Source organism: Psammomys obesus, unplaced genomic scaffold (assembly GCF_907164565.1).
Source record: "Psammomys obesus unplaced genomic scaffold, mPsaObe1.curated_primary_1811, whole genome shotgun sequence".
Classification (NCBI taxonomy): domain Eukaryota; kingdom Metazoa; phylum Chordata; class Mammalia; order Rodentia; family Muridae; genus Psammomys; species Psammomys obesus.
This window is the reverse complement of record NW_026593947.1, coordinates 4359049-4379749: the sequence shown is the minus strand read 5'-3', so window position 1 is coordinate 4379749 and position 20701 is coordinate 4359049. Positions and strand designations below refer to the sequence as shown.

General features: G+C 44.4%; 1 protein-coding gene across 1 annotated transcript in view; it reads right to left on the bottom strand.

The window, feature by feature from the left end:
- Nup133 (nucleoporin 133) overlaps window positions 1–20701 on the bottom strand; it is a 52225-nt gene that overhangs the window by 30846 nt on the left and 678 nt on the right. Inside the window, exons 2-12 of the mRNA XM_055617572.1 lie at window positions 19314–19432; window positions 17313–17416; window positions 14673–14780; window positions 12491–12625; window positions 11271–11441; window positions 9828–9983; window positions 9175–9245; window positions 6233–6380; window positions 3709–3856; window positions 2318–2475; window positions 32–123 (exon numbers count right to left, since the gene is read on the bottom strand). Coding sequence (XP_055473547.1) covers window positions 32–123; window positions 2318–2475; window positions 3709–3856; window positions 6233–6380; window positions 9175–9245; window positions 9828–9983; window positions 11271–11441; window positions 12491–12625; window positions 14673–14780; window positions 17313–17416; window positions 19314–19432 — 1410 coding nt within the window. The remainder of the gene's footprint in view (window positions 1–31; window positions 124–2317; window positions 2476–3708; window positions 3857–6232; window positions 6381–9174; window positions 9246–9827; window positions 9984–11270; window positions 11442–12490; window positions 12626–14672; window positions 14781–17312; window positions 17417–19313; window positions 19433–20701) is intronic.

Genomic DNA, 20701 nt, shown 5'->3' with positions numbered 1-20701 from the left:
GCACGCTCAGAAGAAAAAGCATGTGCTATACCTGCAGTACTGAAGAAACGCAGCTTTAAGCAGTTTTGTCTTGTCTTCATGGGCTACAGTTTCATTTTTTGTGGTGGTCTCAAAAATCATACTCTGCAAAGACAAAAGCTATTGCTTAGTGGTGAAGGCCCTGGGTCAATCATACTTGCTGAAGGACGACCCTGTGAGAGAACACCACATTCCCAGAGCTGGTTGCCAATGAGCAGTTAGAGCCCTACAGAATCAGAGCTTTTTCATCATGGTCAGTGCTATTCCAGTTGTCCCCATGTTTATCACACGTGCATTACCAAGCACAGGGAATGACATGATTAAGCAGGACTAAGTGTGCAGTGACATGCACCGGTTCCACTGTTCAGCCACATCATCAATAGGAGGTAAAGTACATCACATTCTGAATAAACTGCCAAATCACGTCAGCTCTCTTTTTTTAAGATTTATTTATTTTATGTATTTTATGTATATGAGTGTTCTATCTGCATATACACCTGCCAGAAGAGGGAATCAGTTCACATTATAGATGGTTGTGAGCCACCATGTGGTTGCTGGGAATTGAACTCAGGACCTTTAGAAGAGCAGACAGTGCTCTTAACCACTGAGCCATCTCTCCAGCCCTCACTTCAGTTTTTTAAATTTATTTTTATTTTCTGTGTACGAGTGTTTGACTACATGTATGTATGTATGTATGTTATGTACACACGTTATGCCCAATGCCCTCAGAGGCCAGAGGAGAACAGGATCTCCTGGAACTGGAGTTACAAATGCTTGTGAGCCACTGTATGGCACTAGAATTGAACTCAGGTCCTCCAGAAAAGCAACCAAGGCTCTTCTGAGCCATCTCTCTAGCTTCCCCTCCGCGCCCCTCTTTTTGAGACAGGGTCTCACTGTGCCATCGTGGCTGACCTGGAACTCTCTCTGTAGACCAGGCTGACCTCTAACTCACAGAGATCCACCTGCTTCTGCCTCTCAAGCACTAGGATCAAAAACAGGCACCATCATCACCAGTTTCGTTCACTTCAACTTTTAATTATAAAAATGGTCTACATAAAGTTTAGACATGACAGCACATGTCTGTAATTCCAGTGCTTGGGAGGGTTGAGGCAAAGCTGTGAGTTCAGTACCAGTCTGAGCTACAAATTAAGACTCTGCCTTTAAAAACAAAACAAAACAATACACATAAAGACTTACAGGCTTCACACAAGCCAGTGTCTTATGACAACCAAACATGCAAATTTGTTGTGTACTTCAGTGGAAGAGAATACTTATATTTTAGCAAATATGGAAATATCTTTGCAAACATTCTAATATTACCAGCTTTAGAGTTTGTTGATTTTTTTGTTTGTTTAACTGTTTTTCAAGACAGGGTTTCTCTGTGTAACAGAGCCCTGGCTGTCCTTGACTCGCTTTGTAGACCAGGCTGGCTTCAAACTCACAAAGATCCTCCTGAGTGCTGGAATTAAGGGCGTGGAGTTTGTTGAAAGATAAACACAATTGGTTATATTGGTGTCAAAATAATATTTCTTGTCTGAAAAAAATTTGTCTTTATAGTTCATACTCTTTAAATGAAAATAAAATCCCTAAGAATTATTTTTAGCCCTTTGTGACTGAATTTTTTGTTGTCGTTTCAAAACCCCTAACTTGAGATAAAGTTATCTCAGGTTTCAAGATAACAAAGTTGATTGCTCCTTTATTTTTAATCTTATTAAGCCTCTGAGGACTCATCCTCTGGGGTCTCTGAGTCGGCTCAGAGAATAAAGACACTCACTTACTGTGCAAGTCTGACAAGCTGAGTTTGACCCTACAGCCCATGTAAGGTCTGCCTGGCACAGGCAGCAGGTCCTTAGGGTCTGGACAGTGAGGAAAATGGCAGGATAAGACTTCCCGAGGTGACCACAGGAAAACTAGCCCAGCCAGCACCTTCCAAAGCTGCTGGATGGTGTGTGTGACATCAAATGACCAATGCTGTCAATGCTCCAAAATCCCCACAGCTGCACAAGTCAATGCTTCCCTGGGCTCAGCAAGCACACCAATACTCAGCCTGCACCATCCCCCATAGCAGGGGAAGGAGAAGGAAGTACAAGCTGTCCCCAGTCCTTCTCTAAAGCTGGAGACTCAGAGACAACACACACATGTGGCCCAGAGACACAGAGGAAAGAGCAGGAGGAATGGCTGAGACCCACAGACAGCTGTTCTAGGAAAGGGACCAGAAACACATTTGTCCCAGCGCCTCTAAGTCACGTGCCTTTGCTGCTGTGATGAAGCAAATGTTAAGTGACCCTTGAACCCTTACCTCATTGCCCCGTCCACCAACTGAAGAGGCCAAAGAGTCTTCCAGGTCTTCTGCTAACAGGGACACACTTTCCCTTGGAGTGACAGACACCAGACCACTGTTCCTAGAGAAAAGGATAGGAACACCGCCACAGGAGCCAGCGCCCAAAATGCCATCTCCTGAGAAAAATACACCAAGATTTACAGAAAAAGCCTGAACTCTACCACCCCCACTATCCTGTCTCCTTTATGACACTTAAAAGTTTCTTTATGGAGATAGTCTTACTATGCTCCCTAAGCTAGCTCAAGTTGGAGGGCTTACAGCACCCCCCTGCCTCAGTCCCCAGTCTGTGCTATGCTTCGGCCCCAGATTTTAAACTCCAACAAAATGTCAAGACCCAGATGCTGCTCAATAAAGCAGTCTGTCTTTTCACTTTAAAGACAAGGCAAACTGGGCAGGAGTGGTAGCTCAGCAATGAACACCTCCTGCGTCTGCAGAAGACAAACGTTCAGTTCTCAGTGGCCTCACTGGGAGAATCACAGTCCCTGTAACCCCAGCTGCCGGGACTGCCCCTCTCCTGGCCTCAGCCAGTACCCTGTCCCTATACAACAAACAAACGACCACCCCAAAACTCGTCCCTGCAAGAGAACAGAGAGCAAAGCCCCTCCTCAATTCCTCCCAATCTTTGTTCTGCAACTCAGAATGGCGACATCCCCACACCAGGGCATCCTCTCGCTTCTTGACTAATGGTCTTCTCTGTTGGGCCTATCCCAGCAATCGGCAGCCGGCTGAGCTTTAGGAACAGTACTGGACCCAGCCAGGCTCCAGCCGTGATCCTGCCCAGACTGTCCTCTGTATAGCCCTAGCAGGACTGTGCCCTCGTCAGTATCTACTCATCCGCTCTGCACTGTAGGCTGGATCCCTGGGGTTCTTCCTGCCCAGGTCTCGACAAATTAGTTTAAAGAGTGTTAATTCAGAGTAAGTCAATCTCTTCCCAGTATTAGGACAGCCTGGTCTCTTCTGAGGAAAAAGAAAAAAAAATACTTTTAAACTAACTTTGCCTGTAAAGATAACAATTTGGGAATTCTGCCCACCTTGGGTACTTAGCCTGGCTGTGAATTCAGCTCCTGCAAACAGTATTAATGTTTCTAACTGGCAGATAGCAAATGCCAGAAGCAAAATGTAAAATAAAAGAGAAACTACCAACAATGGCTAATGAGTTGGCCAAAGTGCTTGAATTTAAGAATTAGATATTGAGCACTGTGTAATACTGGTGAACAGATAGACGCATATAAAGTAGAACAAGAAAGTCCAAAAGATGCTTTGTACTTATGATTAAACTGAATTTGACAAAGATGAAAATTAAATTCAGCGGGAAAACAACCATCTTTTCATTTAGAGTAGCCACGTACCTTGTGTATCAAAGACAATTTTCTCCTGGGGAAGAGAAAACTTCCCAGTTCCTGTGGAGCAGACAAAGATGGCATTCTCCATGTAAAGATAGGTCATTTGGCTTGAAAAGTTCGGCACCATCAATCGACATGCAATCAGGTCTTCTGACTGAAAGGTAAGTTTAGGATTACAGTTAGTAAGAATTAGGACAAAATTATCTGTGTTCTTTATGGGTTTTTGACACAGGGCTTCTCTGCGTAGCCCTGGCTGTCCTGGGCTCTCTTGTAGACCAGGCTGGCCTCAAACTCGGAGAGATCCACCTGCCTCTGCCTCCCTGAGTACCAGGATTACAGGTGTGCACCACCACATCTGGATGATCTGTGTGATTTTTGCAACCATGTCTATACACCATTCCACAGAAACAGTAAAATTCTCATTCACTGATTTTCCTTGTAAAAGTCTCACACTACACAAGAGGATTCACAGCTATGGCCTGGACACATGTGCTCCCTGGACTTCATATGCTGACCTGCTAACCATGTTAACAAGTGGAGTCTGTGGAGGGCTCAGCTGGGCAGGCCTGCACACCTTTAAGTCAAGACACCAATGGGCACCACCTCTGCTGGGACCTTTCTCTGTACCTCGAACCTCTAGACCTTCCTGCAGTTCACAAATTATCCAACCTTAGTATTCTACTGCAAGGATGAATGGACTAAAACAATTGTCACATAGAAAGTATTTGTTGAGTTGTCATCAGCAAAATTTTAAAACACTTCAACGAAGTCTACAGAGTGAGTTCCAGGACAACCAAGTCTCAAAAGAAAGAGAAACCCCGTCTCAAAATACCTAAACAAACAAACCAACCAACAAACCAACAAACAAACCTGCCTCTGCACCCTTCGTTGACATTTTTCAGTCTTTAGAAATCTGGACTCATTGCACCAGGCGGTGGTGGTACACACATTTAATCCCAGCAGAGGCAGGTGAATCTCTGAGTTCCAGGCCAGCCTGGTCTACAAAGTGAGTCCAGACAGCCAGGGAAAACCTATCTTGAAAAACCAGCCAACCAACCAACCAACCAACCAAAATAAAAGATTATAACTAGAAGGTAGACACAAACTTAGGAAATACTAACAGTCAATAGCTAGTACTAAAAAATAATAATTTTATAAAAATTATTTTTAAGTATGTGTGTGTGTGCCTCTATGTGGACATGTACACACAAATGCAGGTACCTACAGAGACTCTTCCGGAGCTGTAGGGCAGGTGGCTCTAAGCTACCTGACACAGGGGCTGGGTACCACACTTGGGTCCCCTGTAAAAGCAGCAAATCCTCCTCATCACTGAACCATCTCTCTAGTCTCCTAAAATAATTTTTAAAGCATTTCATTTCCATGAGACTGTAGGACACTTTATTCTTAAACTGTTTCCTTTATATTCTTTGGTACTTTTTTAAAATTTTAAAATGACACTCAGCTGGCTGGGCAGTGGTGGCTCACACCTATAATCCCAGCACTTAGGCTGGAATCTCTAAGTTTGAGGCCAGCCTGGTCTTCAAAGGGAGTTCCACAACAGCCAGGGCTACACAGAGAAACCCTGCCTTTTAATAAATAAACAAATAAATAAATAAATGAATAAACAAACAAACAAACAAATAAAAACAGAGTTATGATTTTCAATTATACTAAACTGAAACACATGGTAAGACCTATTCCTGTTAGAAATAAACAAATTTTATTTATTCCTGTTAGAACAACAAATTTTCTTATTCAGATAAGCAAGTATATTAAGAATAAAGATTTAGTAGCTGGAGAAATAGCTCCGTGATGAATGCTTGTTGTCTGGCTTAGGACGCAAGTTCAGTTCCCCACACCACTGGGTGGTTTACAATCAACTGTGACTTCATCTCCAGAAGTACATATAAGGCCTCTGCCTTTTCCGCAAGCACCTGCACTTGCATTCAAATACCCGGATAAACAAACACACAAAGGTTAGGCTTGCTGACACAAACCTTTAATACCAACACTTAGGAGGCAAAAGTAGGTAGCACTCTGTGAATTCCATGGTGATGCAGAGCTACACAGTGAGACTCAGACTCAAATAAACAAATATTTAAGAGAATGAGGTGCTACATAAGGTTAAATGACATGTTTTACAGCTGCCATAGTTTCTCCTGATAAGTATCAGTTATTAGACAATGTGTTTAATTGCTGTTTAAATACTTAAAATTAGTTAAGACTGTCTTCTGGTGATTTACTTTGTGTTATACAAACAATAGAGTCATACCCTAGGCACACTAGATTTCTACAATATAAAGGTCTCAAAATTGAACCCCAGGAAACTACAGTGGCACACACCTATAATATCAACAGCCTGGAAGACAAGAGACAGAATATCTTGACTATGTAGTCAGGCGGGGCTACAGGTGACCCTGTCTCAAATACAAACACACACACACACACACCCCAAAACCTGAATCCCTGAATCCAAGATCCCAGTGGTTGTCAAGGAATTTTATGTGTGGCTCCTTGTAACTTTACCTACCTGGAAAGGTGGGTTATACTGAGTGACCTCTACGGTGACTGCATCTGACATTTGGTTACCATTGTCTTCCACTGTTATCAGAGAGTAATAGATGAGGCAGGGGCTGTCTCCCAGGTGCCATGCTGCTGCCAAAATCAGGAGCCCATCACTAGAAAAGAGCATGGGGAGAGAGAAAGGCAGGCTGTGTGTATGTGTGTATGTGGTTTCTGTTTTTGCTTTGTTTTGTTTTTTTAGACAGCATTTCACTGTACAGCCCTGGCTTTCCTGAAACTCACAGAGGTCCAAGGGCATATGCGATTACACCCTGTAGGCTCCTTTGTAAACAATATGACAGATTTTTACAAAATTAAACACACTCAACATATATGCTAGAAACCTGCACCTAGATATTTACCCGAGGAAAAAACCAAAACCAAAACCAAAAATGTTGTTACAATTACCTTTGTGCAAATGTTTACAGTGGTTTATTACAGTAGCCAACCTGAAAACAACCCAATGTCTTCAACTATGGAGCAGATAAATCTTGGGACATCTACAGCTATATCAATATAGTCTCTTGAATACTATTTAGCAATGGAATTTCAAATCTACCAAGTCAAAGCTATATTACACTGCATGATTCCATTTACACACCATCCTGAAATAAAGAACTAATCAATGACTTTCAGGGGCACAAAGAAATTCTAGAGGAAGGGTGATCCTCTCCCTCCCCCATTGAGGTTCCTACTATGCCTTATGTATGTAGATCCTGCTCTACGCTGAGAACGCCCAGCTCTGTTCTGTTCGTGACTGTGGTTAAGATGGCTATGGTACAGGTACTTAGCAAAACTCACAGAATTAAAGGCATGGATGGTGGCACACATCTGTAACTTGGGGCATGGAGGCATTAGAACTTGGAGTTCAAGGCCAACCTGGGCTACAAGAAAGCCTGTCTCAAACAAGCAAACAAGAAAGCAACAAACAAAATCCCAGAGTACATACCAAAATGGATCAATATTATAACATGTAAATTACAGCACAAGCAACCTGACTTAAAAATTGTTTGAAAGGATCAAAGCATGAATCTGGGAATTAGCACAGTCCACACACCTCAGGCCAAGCAGCACCGAGGCATGGCTCTGATGCTGTGAAGCAGCCACCTCTGCTCTCTCAGCGCTGCTGAGGTGGTGCCCCTGTCACTCTGCAGAACCTGAGCCTAGGGAGCTCACTGAAGCACTTCAAAGGTACACCACAGAGGAATGACTGACAGCATTCTTCACAATTTACCTTTGTTGAGAGAGAAAACAAAAAACAAAATACCAAAAACACTTTGTTTTCAGACTTAATCATCCAAGCTGCTGTTTAGGCAGAAAACTCATTTTTGCTTGTTAAGGCTTATGTTACTCTTAATTTATATTGTTACCCAAAAAATGTGTATGTTCTCTAAGGCAAATTCTTCCAAGGTAGCACTATGAGCAACTTTCATTCCAAAGTCTGCAATCTATGGGGCAGCCAGCACCTCTCTAGGAGGCCCCTCCTAAGCAGTTTAATGAGGGGCAGGTAGCAGCCCTCCCTGAGTTCTCCCGGCTGCTGCTCAGAGCACCCAGGAAGCTCACGACGCCTGTCTCAAAGCTGCAGCACACTGGCATCGTGCTGACATCACAGTGCTCTCAGGCGGTCCTGAGTGTCTCAGAGGTCTCAGTGTCCTCTCTGCACCCAGCAGATGACACAGTGGGCCATGCCTACGTCAGGATCACTAAAGAGTGCATTACCAGCTGTGTGCAGTAGCGCATGTCTGTAATCCCGCACTTGGAAGGCAGAGGCAGGTGGATCTCTGTGAGTTTAAGGCCAGCCTGGTCTATAAAAGAAGTTCAGGACAGCCAAGGATACACAGAGAAACCCTGTCTCAAAAAACAAAAACAAAAAAAAAAAAAAACAAAAAAAAAAAAAAAAAGAAAGAAAGAAAGAAAGAAAAGTAAAACAAAGAAGTGTATCACATGCTACAGGGTGGAGACTCATCTCACAGGGTCCTTAAGAAGTTGAATCTCAGGGGCTGGAGAATGATTCAGAGGTTAAGAACACTGGCTGTTCTTCCAAAGGTACGGAGTTCAGTTCCCAGCAACAACATGCTGGCTCACGATCATCTATAACAGTGCCCTCTTCTGGCCTGCAGGCACACATGCAGGCAGAATGCTGTATAAATAATAAATAAATTAAAAAACAAACAAACAAACAAAAGTGGTCTATATAGCTCATGCTGGCCAGGAACCGTAATCCTCCTGCCTCAGCCTTCCAAATGCTCATGTGCCAAGCCTGTCTTGAGAAGTGCTGCTGAGAAGAAACTCACTCCCAGCATGAGCCATGCTGAGACTGGCCAGACTCGAGAACTGGAGGGACATAGCCTTGTTACACTGGCTTAGTCACTGCCAGTGTTGAGAACCCCAAGGAGAACAGAGACCCATGTTCAGGACTCTCTTGGCAACAGACAGGAGGGGATGTTGGCATCATCTTAGGATGGAATAAAGGCAGAGCTGGTCCAGTTGTGCAAGCCATGAAGGTGCAAGTTTAACGGGGGCAGAAACACACCATTTACAGCTGAGGAACGTTCCAATTTCCCACATGAACAAACATCACTACATAAGAGCAGACCAGTGAGATGGCTAAGCAGTTAAGAGCACTGGCTGCTCTTCCAGAGGTAAGAGTTCAATTACCAGCAGCCACATGGTGGCTATAAAGCTATCTGATGCCCTCTTCTGGCATGTAGGTGTCCATGTGGATAGAGAACTCTTACATTAAAAAAGATACATACATAAATAGATAAAATTAAAAAAAAAAAAAAAAAGAATGAAGCAGCAGAGCAGCAGAGGCTCAACAAACAGGGAACAGAGCAGACAGCAGGACCCATGCTGCCACAAAGATGTCAACCTGCTAGCCAGATTCGTAAGGACAGGTGAGTTGCTTACCAGTTTTGCTTCAAGTCCAAATACTGAACGTGGACCCCTTCTTTGATAGCTTCGTAGTTACTTTCAGATCCCTAAATGGAGACATCAAAGCATAAGCTCCCAGTAATTACTGTGCCCTTCTTCCCACCACATACGCTCAGCACCTGGCAAAGCTCTGCCCTGTGAGCAAAGAACATTTAAACACAAGCATACCTTTAATCACAACACCCAGGAGGCAGACAGGCAGATCTCTGTGAGATCGAGGCCAGCCTGGTGTACACAGTGAGTTCCAAGAGAGGCAGGGCCATACAGTGAAATTCCGTCTTTAAAAAGGCGGCAGAGGCAGGAGGACTGCTACATAGTGAGTTAGTTTGAGAACAGCCTGAGCTACACAAGACCGTCTAATATCTTGCCACCCCACAAATTAACAGGTTAATCACTGAGTTCTATGATAGCTTATTTAATAAAATACTTATTTAATGGCTATATACTTATTATATGGAAATGTGTTCAAATAAACGCAGCAGATGGGCTGGCTGTGGTGAAGCTCAGCTCACCTACAGTCCCAGCACCTCAGGAGCTGAGGCAGGAGGACTTAAGAGTCCGGCCTGGGCTACGTAAAGAGTCCCTTCCTCAAAGCAAACAAAACACAAAGAAGGCATGCTATCCCTCACCCAAATAGCGTCGGTAATGCTCTCCTTCAGGGCTCTGTGCATGTCCCAACTGTGAACCTGTTTTTCTGAAGAATCGTCCAGTTCCCATTTGCTGATGTTTGAACTTGTCAGGGTGTAGAAACTGGATCTTCCACTGTCCCACAGAACACTGGCCAGCTGTGCAGAGAGAAGGGGGTCATGGCTGACTCCAGCCTCCTTTACAGCCTTCGGACTATATAACTCTCCCCCCAGGCGGCGCAGGAAGGCGTAACTGAAGTGAACCTTGAAAGCAAGGCCAAAGCTCCAGAGAAAGGGCCTGGGAAGAGCAGAGCTGGAAAGCAGACTCCCCAGAGACCCTGTGTCTCATTGAGTTGGACCACCTGTAAGAACACTTTGAAACCACAGCAGTTCTGAGTCTACATATCTAATGAGTCAAGTTTATGGCTTTTGAGACCAGAACTTGCAGGGAGTCAGGCAGGGAAAAGGGCGCTCATCAGACATGGTCATGTTTGTATGAGTAGACTCTTTTGTAAACAGGTGGTTTTAGGCTGTGTGTATACTGGTTTTTAGTTTAAAACCCCCACTGTCTCCATTTCTCCTGTTACAGGGCAAGGAAGGGCAACAGTGAGACAGTCCTGCCTGTAAACAGGAGTGCAGACCAGGGCACCTGACAGAGCAATGAGATGAAATGTATCCAGAAGCATCTGGAGAACCACTGATGTTCAACAGACAGAGAAGCAGAGACTGTCGCCATGGTTTGAAACCCAGGTCACCTGACAAAAGGACAGTGCCATTAACAGAAACAGACACATCAAAAGATGATAAATTTGTGTTGAAACATGCTAATTTTTAGGTTTAAAGGAATTCAAGGGAACAAGTGATGAGGTCACCTGAGGTGAGGAGCTGATTTTAGTCTCATCAGGCCTGTGACAGGTGACATCTCAGCAGCTCACCACCTTAAGTTCCCCAGCTCAATGCAGAGAAAGAGAACAAAGCAGAGAGGCTGGCACCTCTAGGCCTACATCCTCCCATCCTCCTGGACCAGGTGTAGCGTAAGTGTGACACCCACACAGAACTGGAGGAGTGGGAGAAGACACATAAGCCAAATTCAACCTTAAAATCCTCACACTAAAAAAAAAAAAAAAAAAAAAAAAAATCCTCACACTAGGGCTCGAGAGTAGGCTCAGTGGTTAACAACATGTGTGCTTTTCAAGAGGACCCAAGTTCAATTTCTAGCACCCACATGGCAGCTCACAGCTGTCTGTAACTCCAGGTCAACATCTATGCTCTGTCCTGGCTTCTGCAAGCACCAGGCAACCATGTGGTACACAGAAATACATGCAGGCAAATACTCACACATATGAAGTTAAAAGAACAAAACCACAATAGCTTACATTCATAAGAAGGCAATACCACTGTCACAGAAACTTTCAACTTGGCGTGAATAGTTCTTTATGAACTTACCGTGATGTCACTAGTAGGGGACAGAATCCCAAAGAGGGAAGAAACCCTACGGCCAATTCCTGAGAACATGCCTTGGCCCTGGGGCAGGACATGCTGGTGAATCTTTCCTGAGCTTTCGGGAATCAACCGAATCAGCTGGCTCCCCACAGAGGACAGGATGAAACTTCCTCCCTGTGGATAAATACCAGAGATGAGCTTGGAAGGGAAATGATCCCAGGACACAGCCTGGGTGATAGTGCATGCCTGAAATCCCAGCACTTGAGGTGAGGCAGGGTATTATCATTAAGGTCAGCCTGGGCTGCACAGCTCGACCTTGTCTCAACTGAAAAACTATTTTTTTTTTTTTTTGATAGCCAAAACTTACTCCTACCTTAAAATATAGCTGAAAGGATTTTTTTAACAGTACATTATTCCATTAATCCTTTCGCTAATTAATACACACACACACACACACACACACACACACACACACACACACAAATACTGACAGCAGAAAAAGTTTCATCTTTTTAAATCTGAGTTTTAAATAAAGGACTTACCATTTGTATGTGCAACAAATGTCAGATTTTTTCTTCTTCTTCTTTTTTTTTTTTTTTTTTTAGGCAGCTGCATGCATTCCAGGCTGGCCTTGAACTCATTATGTGCCCAGAACTCCCCACCTTACTGATTGCTGGGGTCAGAAGCACTGGCCATTTCAGCTGGGTTAAGTGATGCTAGGGATGGAATCAAGGGTTAGCCTCGGATTCCCTCCATAACTATAGAATGGATAACAGCAAGTGTCTCCCAGTTTCTGACAGTTACTTTCGTTCTTATTTTTTTGCTTGTTTATCTAAGACAGTCTCCACATGTAGCCCAGGCTGGCCTGAGATTCGTCAGCCTCTGCCTCCTGAGTGCTGAGATTAAAGTTATGCACCATCAGGCCCAGTTTGTCTAAGTCTTTCTTTCTTCCTTCCTTCTTGTTTGATTTTTCAAGACAGGGTTTCTCTGTTTAGCCTTGGCTGTCCTGGACTCACTTCGTAGACCAGGCTGGCCTAACAGTTACTCTTGTAAATAGTGCTTCAAAGGAATGAACCAACATCCAACTGCCCAGGGAAGGACTCTCACCCTCTTCTCTTCCTTCCTTTCTTGGATGCCTCCCGGGCCCCTGCAGCTGCTCAGAACCTACATTTCCAGTTTCAGCTCTCCCTACTGGTCCACACTACAGCCCTCGCCCCACACACCTGCACTGCTGTCAGGAACATACACATCTTCTCGCCTCCCAGATCCACACAGGTGTCTGAGTATATGTCTTCCCTGGCCAGGCTGGGCCAGTAGCGGATGGACCCCTCTTTTGTAGCAACCATGACAGAAACAGCCTTGAAACAAAATTAGTCATCAGCAACAATGCAAGAAAGTCTCACTGTCAAGCAGACATTGATGCCTCACATCAAGCAGGGCACTGATGAAAACGAGAGTCTATTTTATATATCTAATTATTTATCTTAGATATATAAAATAATAGACTCTGCAGCCCTGGCTGCCTCTGCATTTCCAGCACTGGGATTACAATGTGCACAACCACGCCCATTAAAACCCTTTAAAGGTGGTAAAATTGCCTTTGCCTTTCTTTTCCCAAATGTGAACGTTACCATGTGCAGATGGTGTGAGCACCCACCACAGGGCACACAGCAGCTCTGTCACCTAACCTGACCCGATGCTCAGGCCTCCCGTTTCACCCTGACAATCAGTTTCCATCCCTGCACGGCTGGCGCGTTAAGATGTCAGATGGAAAAACAGCAGACTAAATCCCAACCTTGCTTATTTACCTCAGCTTGCCCTGAGGTTTGTCTGAGTTACAGCAAGCACCTGTGTGCCTGAGCTGACTGTTAAAGGTCGCTTCTGGCTGCAAATAAAACTGATGTAGCACAAGTGACTTTTGTGTTAAGTTTTCATTTCTCAAACAAAATGATGAAAAAATTGCAGGTAGATAGACAGAGATGGAAAATATTATTAAACGAGATACACAGGCTCAGAAAGACACTTAGTTTTTGCTCTCTAAAATTTAGTTTATGGTTTACTTCTCACAGATTTTTATTTATATGGTAATGAGTGTATACAGAAACCAGGAAACTAAAAAGAGAGAAGAAAAAAAAAGAGAGAGAGATGAGGCCAGTAATAAAACATGCGTGATCTGCGGGAGGGAGGGGTTAAGTAGGGAGTAGGGAGCAGGGAGATGGAGGAAAGTCAATTAGAGCCTGGCTATAGACTCAGCAGAGTGACACATGCCTTTAATCCCGGAACTCAGGAGGCAGAGGCAGGCAGCTCTGAGTCTGAGGCCAGCCTGGCTTGTGAGTTCTAAGACAGCTAAGGCTACACAGCGAAACCCTGTCTCGAGAAAAGAGAAACCAAGAAAGGAGGGAGAGAGAGAGGAGGGAGAGAGGGAGGAAAGGAGGGAGGGAGAGAGGCAGAGAACTGGGACCCAAGCATATAATTCACTGTTTTACATCCCACCCAGGAGTTTTAGCTGCTGCACATCCGGCCTTACTCAGCAGGGCCGTCATCAGCTGTGCAGCGGGACTCCATGGCCAATGATGCTAATCCACTCTTCACATGCTTATCTGCTCATACTCACTCTGTAAAGTATGTGTCCACTGAAGACTTTCACCCTGTTTTTTTTTTTTTTTCCTTCATTCCTTCCTTTTTTCTTTCTTTGGTTTATATATGTGTATGAGTGTTTTGCCTGCATGCATGTATGTATATGTTATACATATATATGCATATTAACACACATGTATCATGTAGTTGCCTGGTATCTGTGGAAGAAGGCATCAGATTCCCTGGAACTGGAGTTCCAGATGGTTGTGAGCCACCACGAGGTTGCTGGGAATTAAACTGAGGTCCATTTCTCTGCTTTTAAATTTTGTTTTGTGGTTTTTTATTTTTAATATTCTGGATATAAGTCCTCAGTTGGATTTGTGAGTATTTCCTCAGTCTGCACCCTGTTGTTTCATTTTCTGATTTTAGAAAAAGTACTGTTTGTATGAGACAAGGTCTCACCATGTAGTTCTGGCCGGCCTGGAATTTGAAGGAGACCAGGCTGACTTTGGCGGCATAGAGATCCACCTGTCTATGCCTCCGCGTGGTGGGCTTAAAAGTGTACCACCACACCAGGCTCTCAATCAGCTTTTTAAAAAAAGATTTAAAAAAATTACGTGTGTGTATGCCTGCTTGTCTGTATGCTCACTGCCTGCTTGCAGCTGTCTGCAGGGGTCAGAAAAGATCGCTGGATCCCCCAGAATCGGGGTTGCACTCAGTCATGAGTCACCCGGAGTCGGTGCTGAGCCCTGAGCCCATGTCCCTGCATGAGCCGTGCAGGCTCTCAGGCACCACCTCACCACCCTTTGACCACTGTCAGTCACCTACCTGAACAGAGTGAACTTCACCTGAGGCTGCAGCATAAGAGAGAGCCACCAGGTCAGCGCTCCAGAGGAGATCACTAGGGGGCAGCTGGAGCTCTTTGCAGACAGACAACTGCAAGACAAAAACCAAGTAGAAAACCTTCCCATTCAACCCAGTCTATTCATTCTGACTTCTCTAGTTCTTCGGCAGATTTCATGAGTCCATTGCTGGAATACTATTCCACAATATCCTTTCTTCTCACAGCTCTTTTTTATCAGGTACAACAAAGTCAGGGACACACAAATGCTAAATGGACTTCTACATGGAGTGCTCGTGTTAGGTCAAGGGTTATATTTGTTAGCAATGGTAACAAGTATAATGCTGCAGCCCTTTAATATAGTTCCTCATGTGGTGACCCCAACCGTAAAGCTATTTTGCTGCTACTTCATAACTTAATTCTGCTACTGTTATGAACCACAAATATCTGATAGGCAACCCTGTGAAAGGGCAGCACCCACAGGCTGAGAACCACCGGGTTAGGGGAAGTGTCAAGGCACACTGCAAAACTTCTCTAGCTGAGGTAGAATTTATTTGACATGTAAAATTATTATGGCCAGAGAGAAATTACGCCAAGCTTTCTTGAAACCATTTCTTAGACGTGCAGCTGAACCACCTCCCTCCGCTCACTCGGTGCACCCACAGACTTCCCTCACTGTCACTTCTAACCACACATCCTTTCTAAGCAGCTGGGGCAGGGCAGCAAGTCTGCAGACCGCAAGAGTGAGGGAGGAAGGGGCTCCCACCATGATGGGACAATGACTGACAAGGCAGTGACAACAGCTGGATGGGTTCCTAGAAAGAGGCTGCTGAGGACATCAGAATTCACTGACGGACCTTCACTTTTGGGAGCTGACACTGAGCTTAACCTGGCACCTGGCGTCATTTTCCTCCTACACTGAGCACATCCAAACCCACCTTAGAAATAAGCATGCTCGGTTCTGAGCTACGTGGGCAGTCTATAGACTTCCTTAGCCAAACTGTCTAGCACTGGGTCCCTGAACATTCTCAAAGCCTTATCTAATTTTATTAAGTGCAAGTAATATAGATTTTGTTTAAAAACTGTTAAATGGTTGAAGCCCTTCAAACGGGAAAGGATAAGGACAACAGAGGGTTCTCTGTGTAGGAGGAGCCTATTGGTTTGATCTGGTCAAGGCTGGTTGAGCCTAAGGCAATGGGAGCCGAAGGGTCGATAGTTCTTCTACGCCGAACCTCATAGTTCCTCCCTCCCACCTTAGGCCATTCGTATCTAAAGACCCTGTTAGCCAACAGCATGGCTCCTCTTCTCCCCAACTGCGAATCGCTTGGAGTTTAAGTAGGAAGACAAAGTAAGAGCGGGGAGGGAGAGCACACTGTGCTGCTGTTCCAGGGTCTCCCATCCCCGCCCTCCGCGCCTCTCTTTCTCTGGCTGTCCTGAAACTCACTATGTACACTAAGCTGGCCTTGCGCCCGTACACAGCCACCTGACCTGTCTCTGCCTCTCAAGCCTGGAACTAAAGGCACCCAGCACTACTTAGACTGTTTTGTTTGTTTAAAATTTTTTTAAATTATTAATTTTATATGCATGAGTGTTTTGCCTACATGCATGTATGTGAACTGGTACGTCTGGTGTTGCTGCCTATGGAGGCCTGAAGAGGGCAGTGGATCCCTTTGGAACTGGAGTTATGAATACACGTGAGCCACCATGTGGCTACTGAGAACTGAACTGGGGTCCTCTGCAAGAGCAACAGGTATGCTAAACCACTGAGCCATCTCTACAACCCCATTCCAGGGTCTTCAGAGGCAAAGAGGTGGATGGACAGAGTAACTCACAGAACGGAAACCTACAGTCTCAGTATGTGGGAATGTGCACACACACATTTACACACCTGTGCACGCGCGCGCACACACGCATACACACACACAGTCTGTGTGTGTCTCTCTCTCAGGAGCTTCCAAGGCTGAAAGTATTGCCTCTAGCATGATGCGGGCTTCTACCACCCGTTGGACTTTCAATAAACTGTAGAAAGCACTCAGCCACGGAGTGGCACATGACACTCTACAGGGTGCTGTGGCAGATGAACTGGGCTGGTCCTCCGGAGAAACCTCAACTGCAAGGCTTAATGCTGAGCACATTAAGGAGGACATCATGTGAAGGCACAGCCCCAGAGCCCTTAAAGGCAACAGCTCAAGTCATACTCATTTATTTTAGCTGTACTGGGTCCTTGGAGAAGGAAGAAACTAAAGATACCAACAAAAGAGTGAGGTAGCACACACCTGTAATCCCAGCAGTTGGGGAGGGAGAGGCAGGTAGATCTCTGTGAGTTCCAGACCAGTTGGGCCTATAAAGCGAGTTCAGGACCCTGTCCTGAAAAACAAAAGAAAACAAAACAAAAACCCCAAAACCCAAAGGAAAAAAAAAGAAAAAGATACTAACAAAAGTAAATTACTAAATTTATTATTAAATTTTAAATTATCTAATGAACAAATTATGAATGCACACTCAGTGTTTCATATCCTGATTCTCAATGCTTGCACAGACTCATGAACTTTAAAAAATAAAGGTACAAATAAAGAGCGAGTTGGGACCCTTTCCCGGCTTGCTATCTTTAATTATTTTGCCATTACCTTAGTGACAGGCGACACAGCAATCTTCCAAACCAGGAGCTTCTCTTTGCACACCAGGCAGGCCCACCCATCGTCGTGGATGTGGACAGAGAGCTGATCGTCAGCTGAGGGGACAAGGCATGCCATGAGCTGCACTCTGAGAGCAAGAAAAGCTGTTCTGTCTCCTCAAGAGTAACATCTTCCTACCACATTTGTCACCAAAACAGCTAAGAGAAGCACTATTGCTCTTGCAGAGGACCTGGTTTGGTTATAGACAATCTTAGCTAGGCATGGTGTCACATGCCTTTAATTCCAGCACTCAGGAAGCAGAGACAGGTGGATCTCTTTCAGTCTGAGGCCAGTCTGGCCTACCTCTACTCCACTCTACCCCTAAAAAACAAAAAGTCAACTTAACTTCTGTAAGAATCACTTATTAGGTTGATAAAGCAAACAATAATCCTCCCATTACCTACCATTTTTAAAGAAGATAATATTTATCATACCCATTCAAAGGAATATAATTTTCAAATAGAGCTCACAAGGATATAGAAATCATTTCAGCACAAGGAAACAACAGAGCGTTGTTTACTGAGGGAAAAACTAACACACTGTTAGGTCTAAGCACTGGTAGTAAGCCTTCATCAACGTGTTAACAGCCTTGAGAATCTTAATTCATTTGAGCTTGGCTCTTTGCTTTTAGACAGGGCAGCAGGGCAAAACACACAGCATTGAAAATGAACATGCTAATATGTGGAAACACAGCCAAGCTATGTACAGCTTTCTGCTGAACTGGAGCACCTGCTTGGGACAGAGGTCAGCTTCCAAGCCTTGCACATATGACCTCGCATCAGATGTGGTCGTTTTGAAATGAAAAAAGTTCTTTAAGTCTGCACATTCTTTTGTTTATAGATCCCAATTTCTAGGGACCCACTCCTGAATTCCGTGAGTGAAGGCTGTGTACTGTTTAAACACAGCCTTGTGGCAGGACTCAGAACTACGCTGAACGGCTTAAACACAGTATAAATTACAATTTCCAGGGTGACAAAGAGACTGGGGCGGGGGGATCAAAGCCAGGGAGAGAAAACCATGCATAGCAGAGGTTGGCAGCCTGAAAACCACTGTCCCTAAAGCCCCAGGGACTGACAGCCATGATGTCTAAGTTGAAGGAGACAGAAAACATTCCTTTTACGACAGAACACTGTTATTTGTGCTAAGAATTACACAAATGTGCGGCTCAGTGGGTAAGTGCCTGCTGTTGAAGCCTCTTGATCTTCTCAGTTGTCCTTTGACCTCCACATACTGTGACTGAACATGAGTGACACACACAAATACTAAATTTTAAGTAAAAAAAAATTAGTGAATGCTGAGTTGCACTCTAGCATTTTGCCTCCCTTCAATGCTTGTAATGAACCACTGACGTGATTTCAGTCACAACCCGCAGTTTGGCAAGCATCACTCCAGAAAAACACAAAGGTCCAGAGTTGACCTGTTAATAAAGCAACTTGGGCAGACACAAAAAGCCTCTTGGTCTGCACTTCCCCATTCCCCTCCTCTCCCTGCTGTCTTTTTTGGCCTGTGACTGGTGCCTGCCAACTCCTGCACCTCCTTTATTCCAGCAGAGGCTTTAAAGGCACAATAATAACCCCATGAGCCTGTCACATGACTTGTGGGACACCACACAGCACTCAGAACTGGAGGCAGAACTTGACTTTTAAGACATTATTTAACCTAGCAATGCAAGGTACTGCATTTTGGATGATTTTACAGCTGAATTTCATATATCTAATCAACTCAAAAGTTGGGGATATACGAAGGAGACTGAAATGTACACTCATAGTTCTTAGAATCATGAACCACTGATGTGATTATGATATAGTAATTCACTCAGCATCACAAACCTATGTCTCAATGATGGTGAAAAATCACCAGCCTGCCTACTTCTCTGCCCAACAAAGTCCAATGTTGTTGCATTTGACCTGGTTATTGACTGATAACAGAGACAAATGAAAAAGTGACACCTACCCTCAGCCAGGGTCAGAGCTTCCATGACCTTAACAGGGAGAGATGATCCAAACATCCTCACATCGTAGTTCACAGACTCTGATATGGAATGGTGGGGGTAGATACGTGTAGGTGTTCCTCTAAAGAAAAGAAACAGTCTAACATAACTTGTAACCTGAAATTCCCCACTATCCTAGCCTTTACGAATCTACACATCAGAGATCTCTAGACGTCAGCTTGTATGCACTATAACTGACTGTCTTTCTCGACACAACTCTGGGAAACCTGGTGTCTTAGTTGCTTCCCACTGCTGTGATACTGACCACAAGCAAAAACAACTTACGGAGAAAAGAGTTTATTTCAACACAACTGGCTTCTGACCACAGATCCAGTAACTAGGAGCCAGCCCACTTTTACCTCTAAGATCAGTACTGTGAAGAAATCTTTTCAAAAAAAATAAAAGTCAAAGCCAGGCACGAACAGGAGGCAGAGGCAGGCAGATCTCTGCATTGTTTGAGGCTAGCCTGATCCACACAGTGAGTTCTGGGACCCTGTTTCAAAAACACAAAGACAAGGACCACACGTGCTCTCTAAGCATCAGTTATTCTTTGAATTATCACAAGACTTGTAGACTTATAAACTTTAACCATTAAGTCTCAGTCAGATTAGGTATTTCCTGTTTTCATGCAGGAGAAAGTCATTTAAAATTTACATATATTTATATATATACATATGTGTACATGTATACTATATGTGTGTGTGTATGTATGTATTTGGAACCCTTGGAACTGGAGTTACAGGTGGGCGTAAGCCCATCTGACGTGGTGCTGAAAATGGAGCCTCTTGAAGAGCAGCAAGTGCTCTTAGCCTCAGAGCCATCTTTCCATCCTGGAAATTCACTTCTGAAGCTGATCAGAAGAAACTCCTCTGGAAGGAAGGTACCCTGATTCTGAATTTCTGTATTAACTACAGGGAGGAGGGTTAATGCTTCTCCTGAACATGTACACTGGCCACCACATCAGCAGCTTCAGTAAAACAGTCTCTCTTTCTCATAGAAAGTCTGTTTTATGTACCCTAGTCACAAAGTCACGTTTTGTGCCCAAAGGCCTTTAATTGCCAATCAGCGCATAGTAATGGCAGTTGTTAGGCAATGAGAAACCATGTTGCCAGGGTTTGTAGGTTCTCACCATGAGTCAGGTCTGTGTGGACACTGAATACTGAATCCTGTGACTTTGATAAGGATGCTGACATCCTGATAGGAAGGCGGAACTGTTAAATAGAATTATGGTAGCCAGGCAAGCTACTCCACGCTGGAAGTATTAGTCCTGAAAAGTGGAGACAGAGGATTGAGCAGTCAGCCGGAGGAACACAGCACGACCTGTCTCAAAGTGGGCAAAAAAGATTGGACC